At 34.5% G+C, this 13,149-nt stretch overlaps 1 protein-coding gene across 3 annotated transcripts in view; it reads right to left on the bottom strand.

The window, feature by feature from the left end:
• PACRG (parkin coregulated) overlaps window positions 1–13,149 on the bottom strand; it is a 253,531-nt gene that overhangs the window by 118,752 nt on the left and 121,630 nt on the right. For all 3 annotated transcript variants that reach the window (XM_075088054.1, XM_075088056.1, XM_075088055.1), the window contains exon 4: window positions 1,118–1,289. In XM_075088054.1, coding sequence (XP_074944155.1) covers window positions 1,118–1,289 — 172 coding nt within the window. The remainder of the gene's footprint in view (window positions 1–1,117; window positions 1,290–13,149) is intronic.

Below are 13,149 nucleotides of genomic sequence, written 5' to 3'. Positions count from 1 at the left end.
ACATTTAAATCCTAATCGAGTAGCTGCTGTCATAAACTTGCAGTCTTTTCTGAATAAATAATTTCAGCTTTCAAAAAAAATGATGCTACTACAAATATATTTGGGTGGTGTTGGAAGTACAGATTGAAAGAAACGACATGATTCCTCTATTTACGAGTTTCCCTTTCAGAGAGAAAAAACTGTAACATTGTTTTCATAACCTTTCACAAGCTTCACAGAGTAACCATTTTGAATATTATATATTCCTTTTGACATTTTCAAAATCTACAGTAAGATAGAGATAATGACATCTATTATTAATCTTTTTAAATGGAGAATAAATTGAATGAAAAAAACCTACAATTCTGACCCTTCCAACACTATTATTTCAGTATTATCAGGCTCCAAACTACATTCGCTTTCCCCATTTCCAAAAATATATTCGACTCTATTCATTCTGTATCACAAATACAGACTCTGTTTTATTCTGAATTAGCATGGATGCTGAAGCACCACAGGAAAATAAGGCAAAGGACAGCAATGATACCATTACTGATCAATGAAAAAACAGAAGCCAAGTTTAACAAATATGAGCATCTATTAGTACAGGTGTAGCATGCAGACTTAAGAATCATAATACCTAACTAAAGAAGGACAGTGGTTCAGAATAGTATCTCCTCAAGGTACTGATCTAAAGAAACAGGAAAGAGCAAACAATATATCTGAAGGACTAGGTGTTTCAAGAAAAGAAGTCTTAGTTTTAGTGGTATGACATGTGTATTAAAATAATTTATTACCTTTCACATAATTTTTCTTCAAAAAACTATGTTTGAAGGTATAAAAACTTCAAAATTAATATTTTTTTAAATGCCAAAATTCCCAAAGACCAAAAGCCACAGTGCAATAAGAAAAACACTAACCGGACAGTCTGTCCTTCTGGATTACTGCATGTACCAGGTTACTGAAGGTGTAAGCCTTCTGGCCTTATACCTTACAATTTAATCACATTCGCAATAATCTCCACGAAATGTACAGCCTGACACGTTTTATTGCTTAATTATCAACTTGCCAAAAATCTACACCATATCAATGCAATTTTAGGGATTTTTTTTTTTTTTTTTTTCACATGTTCACCTACTTTTTATTGGGATAATGAGCTGAGGAATGACAGGAAGAATCTTGTTTCCACCATGTTCCAGCATGTCATGGATTCCTTGACGAGCAAAAAACTCATACGGGAATGTCATTTCACAAAGTCCATCAAAAAACAAAGGCAGATAGTAATGATAGTCCAGCTTTTCAATCTCTACCTGAAAGTACAAAATAAACAAACAAATAAATGCAATATTTCAACAGTAATACCATGTGATCAGGCTGACAGATAATTCATGCCATTTACACAGGTATGTTTAGTAAATAATAATTCCATTTTTATCACTGCAAAATATCATTAAGTATCAAATATTGTTTGTGGCCAGATATTGAAATCCGGAAATATTAGACCTAAAGAAAAGAATGAAAATGAATATGCTCCCATATACTTTCACTTTTTGATAAATCAGTACCAGATTCTGATATTCTTGCTTATATACCTTGCTTTGTTAAGTTACCCATAGGAATCAAACCAGCTGTTTTAGGAATAACATTCTGTTTATTTCAGAAAAATCTGATCTTCACATCTTCACTTGGACACTCAAAAGAACAAATACAAGAAATATCCTGTAACCAGTAAATATCCAGCATGGCACGAATATCAGTATTTCTACAGAATTTCCAACTTTCTAGAATATGGACATAATTTCTTTTTGCCATTAATTTCAGGAGCAGAATTCTAAAGAAATCCCATGGGTCTCTACTCTGAAAAGAGGTAGAGAAATTAGGTACCTATTTCTAATAGGAATCTTCCTCCTTCACACCTAACAAGCTTTGTCACATAGATCAAGCTGAAGTTCCAAATATCCAAAAAAAATTTGTCAGGTTAAGCAAATACCCAGCCCTTGATCTGGGGCCAGTAGTCACATTCTCACTTGAATTGTGGAAGAAAAGTCTGAAATAAAGCAGCCAAGAACTGAGCTTGGGTTTTACCTTCTTGAGTAAATCCCATAGTCAGCACGTAGCAGATGTACATTTTCTGTTTGCAACCCTGATTCATTTTTCTCCCTGCTTGACTCTGAGCAGGTCTGAATCCTGGTCTTGCACATCTTAGCTACTGACTTGACAGCCTCAATCTTTCATGTTGAAACTGATTCATCCATGATAAATGAAAATTAATTGGAACAGACACTTGAAAGTAAGTCCTTTACATTTGCTGTGAGCATCTCACTATTGGCAGATGCAGTGCCAGTTACATAGTTACAGTCTCACATGCACAGATTGTTAATCTCTTATAGGAGACTAAAAAGAGCAATCCCATAATACCTATTCACCTACATGAATGAAATCAAGTTCCCGTAATGAACCATGCAGAAGAAGGAACAAATGAAACCCACATTTCCTATATTCACAACACCATATATGATGGTTTCTCTGTAATTTTTGCTCATTGGCTTTTTGTTTTACAAGAGAAAAAGCCTTTATCAGATGTCTTTAGGGTCAATACCCCAGGGTCAAATTGCAAGAGAGTTCAAAAATAACTATACCAAGCAACCATGTATGAAGGCCTTTACCAAACAAGAATCAGAAGACATTTAAATTCCTAAATTGATGGAGTTTGTATTTCTTGATGACGTTCAGCATGCTATGGACAATACTTTTGAGATGGTAAAAGAAGTCTGCCCCCAAAGACGCTGAGAACAGAAGACAGAAATACAGCAACTACAAACTTCTGGTGACAAGCCTCAGTCAGGGGACAAATTGTTCATTAAGAGAGAGAAACCTGTATCAGGTAAGGAATGGCCAGGCAGTCAAAACATCATTGACAATAAAGCAGAACCAAGAAGAAGCAATTTTTTCCTGTTCTTTGTCAATAGGACAATATGACGTCCTTCAATATTTTTCTTTCTAACTTTTAATTTGAAGTTTATAAGATTTTAGATTGCCTTTTTTTTTTGTTATTGAATGTTCTAGTTTCAGAAAATTAAAACCAAAAACTACAACAGCTACTTGTGTGTGGGGAAATCTTTATATGTGAAAAAGAGAGATACAGTCAGTAATGTGTGGGCTTTTTTTTAAAATGGGGGGCATGTTTCACAAGGTAAAACACCTTTATCAGATTACGTCTTCTTTTTTTCAGAATCCATTCCTTACACAGGTTTCTGACAACTCTTTCAAAATTACAAATTATTTCCATGGAAAAATATCCCTGATGGATCCACATCCAATTTAGATTAGTGAATCAGGATTTGCAACTGTTTTGCTCAAGGCACATATAGTAGAATCCCTCATTTCCTTTCTCCTACTCTTCACCAGTATCTCCTATAACTGTACCTACCAGTTATCTTTCTTCTCAAAGACATGATATTTCTCATACTCTGACCAATTTTTCTCAGTTGTTCTTTGCCCTTGAAATAGGGTTTTTCTCTTTCAGATATAAAGAAAGCCTATGTGTTCAAAAGTTGGTCAATGTTTTTTTGGTGATAATAACCAGTCTATAAAAGATATTACCTTTACCTACCAACTCTGTCTTAAAGTTATACATTACGTATAAATAGGAATGATATATTAACTTTAAGGTGAATATGATTTCTGGGTTTAAAAACAAATCTGAATTTTACAGGACACAAACGTTTTATTATGAAAAAAAAATCTCTTCAAAATATTGGTCTGACAAGATGTAGCATTTGTGCACACTTCTCAGTTAGTTCCAAAGCCATAAGTGCTTGGCAACTGGCATGGCTTTGAAAAGGACTCTGATTTCTAACTCGTTTCTTGAAGTGTCAGCTGTCCAAGCATACAGCCAATTTTTACTTAACATTTTGTGCTCTATAATAACTCCCACAATATGGAAGCCAGAAATATTTTGCCTTACATTCTATGGTGTGAAACCCTTTCCTTCTGTGTTTACTATTTAGCTTTTAAATGTGGCTATTATACAGCTGTTCAGAGAAAAATGTGATTTTTCTGTTTACACCCACAAAATTCTTTTGTTTTTCACATCCACCCACAAAAAAATTCTGATTAAAGCTTAAATTCTTGGCAAAACTTGTCTACATCTGACAATAATGCTGCAACTATGGATTTTAAGAACTCACATAATTATTATGAACTTCTGTACTAGTGGTTTGTAAGTTGTGAGAACGCAGACTCTGAATTTTAAGTAGGCCAGCTAACAAAAATTATGTATTACTATAAAATATGATCACACAACAAAACCAACTGTATTATAATCAGTAAAATCTTCTGTTTCATGAAACTTCTATGCTACTTATATATACTACAAGATCTCTAGGTAAAAAAGAAACAATATACAGTTTATTATTGTTGTTTTATCAATATGTATAACCAAGGCACAAGATGGGAGGATACTAATGTCAGTATCACAGTTAATTTGTCCAGCAGAAAATCTGTTTCTGTGAAGCAGCTCATAATGAGAGGCAAGTCTGCTGAGATAAGGAAAACCCAGATAAAGAGTCTAGGTTGCAAATAGTAAAAATAAGCTTCGTGGCTAATCTGCTTGTTAGATGAAGAAAGCAAGCTATTTGAGAGAATTTAAGGTATAAAAGTTTGACAATAAGGATGTTATTTGCCTTTCTTAAATAATCATATTTAAAGTAATCTGGTAATCTATAAGGCAAACCTGAGTTTTAGAAGGAAGTGTTTAATGTAAATAACTTAATTTTCCACCTCATTTAATGCAACTGATCACACAATACTATATGTCTCTGATATGATTATTCAAAAATTGGATTTGCTTTCCAGAAACATTACATCTAACTGTTTATGCACTCATTTAATGTGTTTACTGAAGCCATTAAAATGAGGTACAGTAAGAGAAACTCTGGAATTGTTGGTTTGCTAAGGACAAACAGGAGTTTTTGTAAGGATTGTAAAAAATTTGTAAGGATTCTTTGGTAAAATAACAGTTCTTTTTAAGATATGTTTTTCATTCTATACCAGTTATATAATCCCTATTTTCTAGATTAATGGAAAGGGAAAAGCAGAAACATTCTTAAATAATCTGTTTTGAACTTCCTTTCTGATTTTACTTCCAAGACCCCTTTCAACCTTCTTTCAAGGTTTCTTTTTTCTTCCATTATCCTCTACCCATAGTCAAGATGAAGCCTGTGCATTTCACAGTTTTTGGTTTCTTGCTTTTAGTATATATGTCTCTTAATTCATAACAGGATGTTAGTTTTAATCTTCACTATGGAGCAAGTAATGCTTGCTAGTATTTTCTAGCCTTGATTAGATGGAGTTTTTAATACGGTAACTACTTATGGCACTTACGGTTCAAAGCTGAATTCTGCTGTTGAATTAGTCCCTACAAGTTTTCCAGTGAGAAATTATTTTCTTTTTATTCTGCTGTATTTCACCTTTCAATACATACTGCATAGGCTCATACTACAAAGATTTACTATTGGAAGAGCTTTAGTCTAAATTATTACTCATGTCCTATCAAAAAAAAGAGGGAAGTTGTACCTATATTTTGCATCCTGCAATAAAATGATAAAAGACTTATCTTAAAAAAAGTGGAGATTATCAAACTCAAAAAGAAACAGATAATGGCAAGAAAAAAACTAGATAAACACCCCAACAGAAATCTTTTAACTCAGTCAAACTAATTTTAGAGCCTTTTTAACACATTCTGTAGATATTTAACTTCCCACAAGCTGTTAAATAACAAAAGAAAATATTTGCCTCCCATGGATAAATTAAAAGAAGCAATAGTAAGAAATGGTTTTGGAGTGTTATTGTACTGGCTATCTGAATTCAGCTCTGAAATATTACTTCATGTTAGAAAAAAAACCCAAAATACAGAAATGTTACATAGGTAATAATTTTGAATTTACTGCATTCCCTGTTACCTCCATGTTAGTTACAAGAGTAATGCTGTCATCCATGAGAAAAGCTAGGGAGAGTTATTTTTCTATTATATTCTATATAGCAAGATACAATTCAATCTTCCATAGTGTTTGCTATATCTTGATATCTTATTGCTCTTTCGAATGAAGTTGGAACACAGCAACATTTAAGCCTGAAAATACTGAAGAATATGATATAAAAAGGTTCCCAACTATGATGAACACCTTAAAGTAAATGCAGTTCTAAACTCTTCTCTCTTTCTCATTTTAGGGACATATTATCAGTAATTATTTTCTAGCTATTATTCCTATTTGCATAATGAGTTTCCTTCTACATATAGCTCCAAAACGAAGCAATACAACTCCTTACCCCTGCACACTAATTGCCTCGTTTGCCTCTGTCCCTCATTTTTTCCACTGCTTTCTCTCAGCTGACACTGCTCCCTAATCTATGTGGATTCTTTTCCAATTACAGGGAAACATAAAAAAATGTGTCCACTTACTTTTGGCTCATGCTTGATATGTATGAATGGGAAGCATGGCTGAAACAGAAATGGACTGATCAAAATTATTTGGCAATATGGCAAAACCAGTCTATTCATAATCTATGGTAAGCAACAATGGCTAGAACTGGATATGATCAAGACCCCTGTAATATTATTGAAAATAAGATATTCAAATTTATGTCATTATAGAAGACATGCTTCACAGATATTATTTAGAGAACAATTGCTACTAGCAATGCTGATGGTATTGCATATGATAACTGAAACATTTTCTTTTCAGTTGCTACACCTGAAGGTGATAATCTAATATTACTAGGGATACTGAGGTGAGGAAAACTAATAGTCAAGAAGAAGGTCGTATCATTCCCTAAATAACTAGAGTATGAATGATTGGGTGAGAAATGGGGGCAAAGATAAGGAAGATACAAATTTGTGTAAACTCCTCCCCAGCAAGAGAGTGGTTAAAAAACTGGCCTGAAATCTCTTCCTTTAAATGCAACATAAGAATTAATTTTTACTTAAAAAATGGATTCTCAGTTACATGTGCGAATCTCTAACAGTCTGTGAGCTATGCCATCAAGAAGATAATCTAGGACATTTCTGGGGGGAGGGGATTCTAGGGGATTCTATCCTTGCATTTTCATAAATCTTTTTTAATTGTACTGCCTGGATTTAGAATTTATAAAAACACACTTCACTGATGATACAGATCAGGCAGGTCTTGTCAATATAGAGGAGAGTCAGAGTATCATACAGGTAAAAACAGGATGACAAAAAAATTGGATTATGAGATATAGGCTTTATAGTATGACATGCAATGTTAAAGTGACAGACTAATGGCAAGGATTTCTGCTACAGTATAGGAGTTCATCAGTGTGATATAGAAAGAGAAGAAGAAGAGTTGAGCAGACTAAATAATGATTATGATCCACCAATACGATGCAGAGATTAAAAAGGGCAAATATTATTTAAAATGTATGAGGTATTTCTAGCATAGATAGAAAAGCATTAATGGTACTACACAAAGCAGTCATGAGTGCTCACCTGTCATCAGTTTGCCCAAATACAAAATGCCCAGATTTTATTCCCATTAATTCTTCATTGGAAATAACAGGGACAAACTGATGTATAGGAATGCCCCAAACTGAAAAAAAAGTAAAGGAAATTAAGTGTTTTTTAACTTGTTCTTATTTATTTGGATTCTGATCACACTAGGTTATCTGAGTCAACTGATTTCTATGAAAGCATGTAAAATATACTAGTCTTCTAATACAGCAAATAGCTGTAGACTATACTTAACAGATTGCTTTCTTTTAATTGATGGGAAACATCATAAATAGAAGATGAATGCACCCTGAGAAAAATGCTCTGTAAATATGACTCTGACAAATGTGGAAGGTTCCTGAGAATTGTTTGTGTGAAGCAAGTAACGACCACACGATAACCTCAGTGGCAGACAACAGTATCTCCACCACTTCAAATGTATTCTTATCTAGTTACATTCTTCTTTCTGCTCAAAGACATGCTGACACCTTGTCAGACACCCCGTTGTTCCATTTTTTCTCCTTACATGATTTATTAATATGCTACAAGAGTTCCACAAGCAAAATAAATGTGAAACTTTAGATTAAGGTAGAAAGAGAGGCATTATTTCTCCACGTTTTGCTAATCTCTCTTATTTGCAATTTCTTAATATAGGCATTACATGATATGTAAAGATAATTTGCACTCATAACTGCTGTGCAATATGGCACTTAGGCTGGCTGCAGGCATGCAATATGGCACCAGCAAGAAGCAGAGGACAAACTCACTCTGTGCCTTCAATACAGAACACACAAAAGATTATAATTTTGAAGAAGAAACTTTCAATTTTGCGGACACTTAGACACCAGTGGACACCTCTTCTCTGAAAAGGAAAGCAAAGAGGGTAATACTATCCTAGTAATAGGCAAGGGAAGAAGGTTAGGTAGAGATTAAACCTCCCTCTCCCAGGCAGAGTTTGAAGGTAGGAGGACAACAAGGAGGTGGTTGCAAGCCTCTCCCACTGCCTTTTCAAGGAAGACATATTGGTCTTCATTTATTTACTTTGTGCAATATGGACATCATTTTAAACTTTATTGGAAAAAGAGTGGACCAGTTCGTCCATCTCAGCAAAACACATACCATGCAGTATGCCAATATAGAACTAATTTAAAATTTACTTTTTGCAAAAGATATTCATCTTGTCCTCAAAGAACGTTTGCTACCATTTTAATAAGATTAAATCTAACACTTTTATGTTATTGTTCAAGAATTCGTTGTGAAGGTAAATCAGCAAAGAGTGTCAACTGATTCTATCCAATTTGGAAAGCCAGTGGCAAAGTAATTGTTCTCTTATTTTTTGGCATTAATTTCTTTTCTCTTTGTCAATTATTTATGCAAAGCTGTCTGTCAATTTAACTTGAAAATCTTTGGTTTTAATAAAAAGAACACAAAAGAGAAAAATTAGAGATAAACAGGAACATTAGTACAAAGGCTTATAGTAAAAAGTGTCTGTGGGAAAAGTTAAAACAACTATCTGAAGATTTCTTTTATTTTAATAATGAAACCATGGCATAAAATACCAGAAAACCTTCTACAATGTAATGAACAACTAGAATTGTTCATCCATCCAATTCTGTCATAAGTTTCAGACATACAAATAGTGAAAAACTGGCAGTTTTATGGCTTTAGAAATTGTGGAAGCTTATAAAACATGTCATTAAACATTATCATTTGCATTTTCACACACAATATTTTTTAAAAATATAATAAAAATGACAAAACCAAATGGCTCAAAGGCAAACTAGAATAGTGATTTTTCTACATTAAGAGCATTCTATGAGACTGTTCCTATTACCATCTGACTCTTGACATTTACCTCTAGGCAGGAAAGTGGGCAGAATGGCCACAATAAACAGAATAAAATAGTGGTACTGTATTCACTCTCCCCAGTTGAAAAGAAGATATATTTCTTCAAATGATTTAAGGTGAGTCTACATTAATATCCTACTTTGGAGACATTATGCAATTTCAAAGTTCATCAAAACAGGGAACGGTTGCATTTTGCAACAAAAGCAAATATGCAGCAAATGTGTTTCTGTATATAAATGTGATTAAGCTGTTTATTATTTTAAGCCTTTCCCATTATTACTTTATACTGACCAAAGTAAAGGGGTTACTGATGGTTCCTTACAGGAACAGACATGTTATACTCCCGCTCACAAATTCCAAAAATGCATTGCCATGGGGGATTTCTGAGCATTGTCAGAGAAAAAAATATCATACCTATCATACACCTGTTCCATTATGCAAATTTTTAGGTTTTATTCCTCTACCACCACCACTGGAAAAATTCTTCCCTCGCATTTATTAATCTCCAAAGATGTAACTGTATATTTTTGAATAACATTATTATTAAGGAAGGAAAACTGTACAAAAGAAGAAGGAACACATAGTCCACCACCTATTCATTTATTTCTTATTATATAGTTAATCTTATTGATTTCACACAGCATTTGGATAATTCTCTTAATGAGAACAACCTACTTTTCAAGTTGATTTTTTAAAAAGAATCTATACTTCTCAGAAGTATAATCAGAATCCTATGTGCACAAGACCCCAGTGACTTTAGTGGTTGTCTCATAAGTTTAGCAAGAACTGAGAGCTGGTTCACAACACTGAATTAAAGCTTTTATATGTCTCTTGCTCTTATGAAACAGGCTTGCTAGACAGAGAGCAGAAATCTGTGGACTGTACTCTGCAGATTCAGCTTGTTGAAAGCAACCTAAGGCACAGTTTTAAGAGTTAACAAAGTAATAGATAAAGGATATCTGGCTCTGTAGATATTGAATTAGGATTTCAAAATGCTTTCAATAGAGTTCTTTTCAGGAGATTATTAAGTTGGTAGCTACAGGAGGCAAAATGATGTCCTTTCATAAATTAAAAGCTAGTTATAGTAGAAGAAGCAAACAGGCTAATGGTGAAGTGCCCTGGGGATTAGCAGAAATGATGCTGCTTAGTATATTATCACAGGCCACAAGAATTTTAAATGAAAATGATTGAAATTATGAAATATTGCAAAGAATTGAGATTGGCTGAAAAAATGAAACAATTTACTGCTCTGGTAAAGATAGAATGCAAGGTAAAAAGGTAAAAACTATAAATTACTTTTGCAACTTATAATGCTGCAGCTTCTGGTGATTGCACTGATTAATGTTAAGGCCAAATCGTGTTGATAAGTATGCAAACATATAGGAAAGTTGGTTCTTATTTCACAGAATTGCAGTTAACAGTCTGGTCTGATTTGTAAAAAGCCCAGCCTGAGGCAAAGGTCAATAACATAGGCAGTATTAAGAAAGTTTGCTTTCTAATATATGTACTTTCTTGAATAAAAGTTTTTAAAGCCATGAAAAAAAATGAACACTTTTTAAAATTTAATTTTTGTGACACTCCTCTTTTCTAACTGCTACCATCTTGAATCTTCTGGAAGCCGTAAAACATTCTGAATTGTGGAATGCCATCTTGTAAGGAGACTTAAAGTGATACATACAGTGCCAGCCAACGAAAGATGATAAAGACTTTTATGGACTCTAGTAACACAATCTTCTCCAAGAGTTTCAGGGGAGAAGTTCATTAAGTTCACATAAAAAATGAGGCTTATTTGGGAGGAAAGTGAGAACACTGAGAACGGTTCTCTGTCTCTAGGTCCAGAGCTCCTCTTATGAGACTTGCTCTATGCTTGCTCTGTCAGTGGAATGAGTCCTACCTTGGATGTTTTCCCCTCTGAGGGGAGCATTCTAGGAGGAAGGTGTTTGCCACAGAAGGACAGGTCATCCTGTGGTGACTCATTCTGGTTCTTCTAATGCCACATTGGTGCTGCAATGTGCCACACGGGCCTACTGAGGAGTTCTTAACTGGAGCTAAACAAAAGTTTCTGCTAACTGAACAGAATTATCCCAGCTGTCACAAGGAGTACTCTGCATAGAAGGTTGGTGGGCAATTTCACCTAATTTTGGATGAATTTAAGTTTGCTACTTTTGGTTATACCCTTTCCACAGTTAATCCAATGGACACACAGAAGCTGATACCAACAATTTTTTAAATGCATATAGTATAATCTAAATGATTTACAGTATGGGTTCAGATGAGGGAATAATTTGTCACAGCAAATTGTGTTACATAAAATATGGCAAAGTAAGTAATTCCTGTCAGCACATTTGCTGAACTTACTTCTAAAAGGAAATCCACACAACAATATCAATTTAAAAATCAAAACACTGACATCTAGTCAACCTGTTGCCAGACCTAAACTATTCCAGTTTAAAAATCAATTCACAAATGTAAGATGCACAAACCACTGAACATTCCTCCACTTCCTGGAAGCCCTAGTGTAGGGCTCTTATCTGAACTTAGTTTTCTTAGTGATTAAGCTTAATTAATGAAAAAATATGTGTAAAGGATACCCAGTTACTCAGGACTTTTAACTGTATACCTCTAGACCTAATAAAACTAAGTTACAAACCAAACTTCAACTGAGTTCAAGAAACATTTAGTTTGCACCCAGCACATTTTGCTCGGTATATGTATTTTAATGGTATTTCATGTAGAAAGGCATCACAGTATAATCTAATACTATTTAGGATATTATATATTGATTGTGAAATGTATAAAAACACTTGTTTTTTGTAAGGGTGGATAAGGTTACTCCAGTAACTGGAATATTCTAAGATGTGTATGCCTCTCTAATAACTGAATTCTTCACTCTCCTGGAATAGATTACAGACATTAGAAACAACACATTTCCAGCAAGGTGAAATCAAGCACCATAGAAAGTGTCTGACCTACCTTATGGCTTCTTCAGAGCCACAGGAATTATATTAAGCTCTGTCCTCATTAGCAGAATCTCTTAAAGAGGGAAACTTTGGTTAAACTCTTACTGATGTTTAAGACCAAGAGATTTTCAGAAGGTGCCAAGAAGCTGTAAGTGGTCTGCGGCATATGTTGACAAAGTAATTGCATAACTGATTCTCTTTTGACAATCAGCTCTTGAAAGTCATCCCCCGACTCTTAAAGTGATTTAGTGGTACATCCATTTGGGAATCTGTTCCACTGGCCCAATAAGCTCGTTTGGTTCAATTTCCTGTGTATGAAAATGACATTCCTTCCCAGGACCGAGCAATGTCTGAACACTTCCAGACAACCATCCAGAATCCAGAAAGATACTAAACTGGGACAGTTACCATGAATGCTGTATATCTAGGCCAGGAAATCTTGCATCTTACCAACAAAGGAGTTCTACAGTCAAATCTTCCTGAAACAAGTTGGAGAAAACAGGGCCACAATGCGTGAATCTTCACTAACTTCAGGAATAACACAGAGGAAATCCAAAACATTCTCACTGCCTGAAGGTGTGTCTGAGAAGGAGCACAGACCAAGAGCAGTTTTGGAGCAGAGGACTGTCTAAGAAGGAGAGGTCAGCCACCAGAAATCCTTTGTCCCATCATCTCCAAGAGTCCTGGAAGATGGCTCTGAAGTTACTTCACATTTTTCAGTCATGGTCTGATGGAATGAAATACCTGACACAATGTGCTAGCAATGCTGAAAGGTCCCCAAAGGTAAACTGCAGACCGATGAATCAAGTACTAAATGAACCAATTCCAGACATGGACAGAGCCTCAGAAATG

The sequence above is a fragment of the Phalacrocorax aristotelis genome, chromosome 3 (assembly GCF_949628215.1).
Source record: "Phalacrocorax aristotelis chromosome 3, bGulAri2.1, whole genome shotgun sequence".
NCBI lineage: Eukaryota > Metazoa > Chordata > Aves > Suliformes > Phalacrocoracidae > Phalacrocorax > Phalacrocorax aristotelis.
This window is presented reverse-complemented; position numbering and strand designations above follow the sequence as displayed.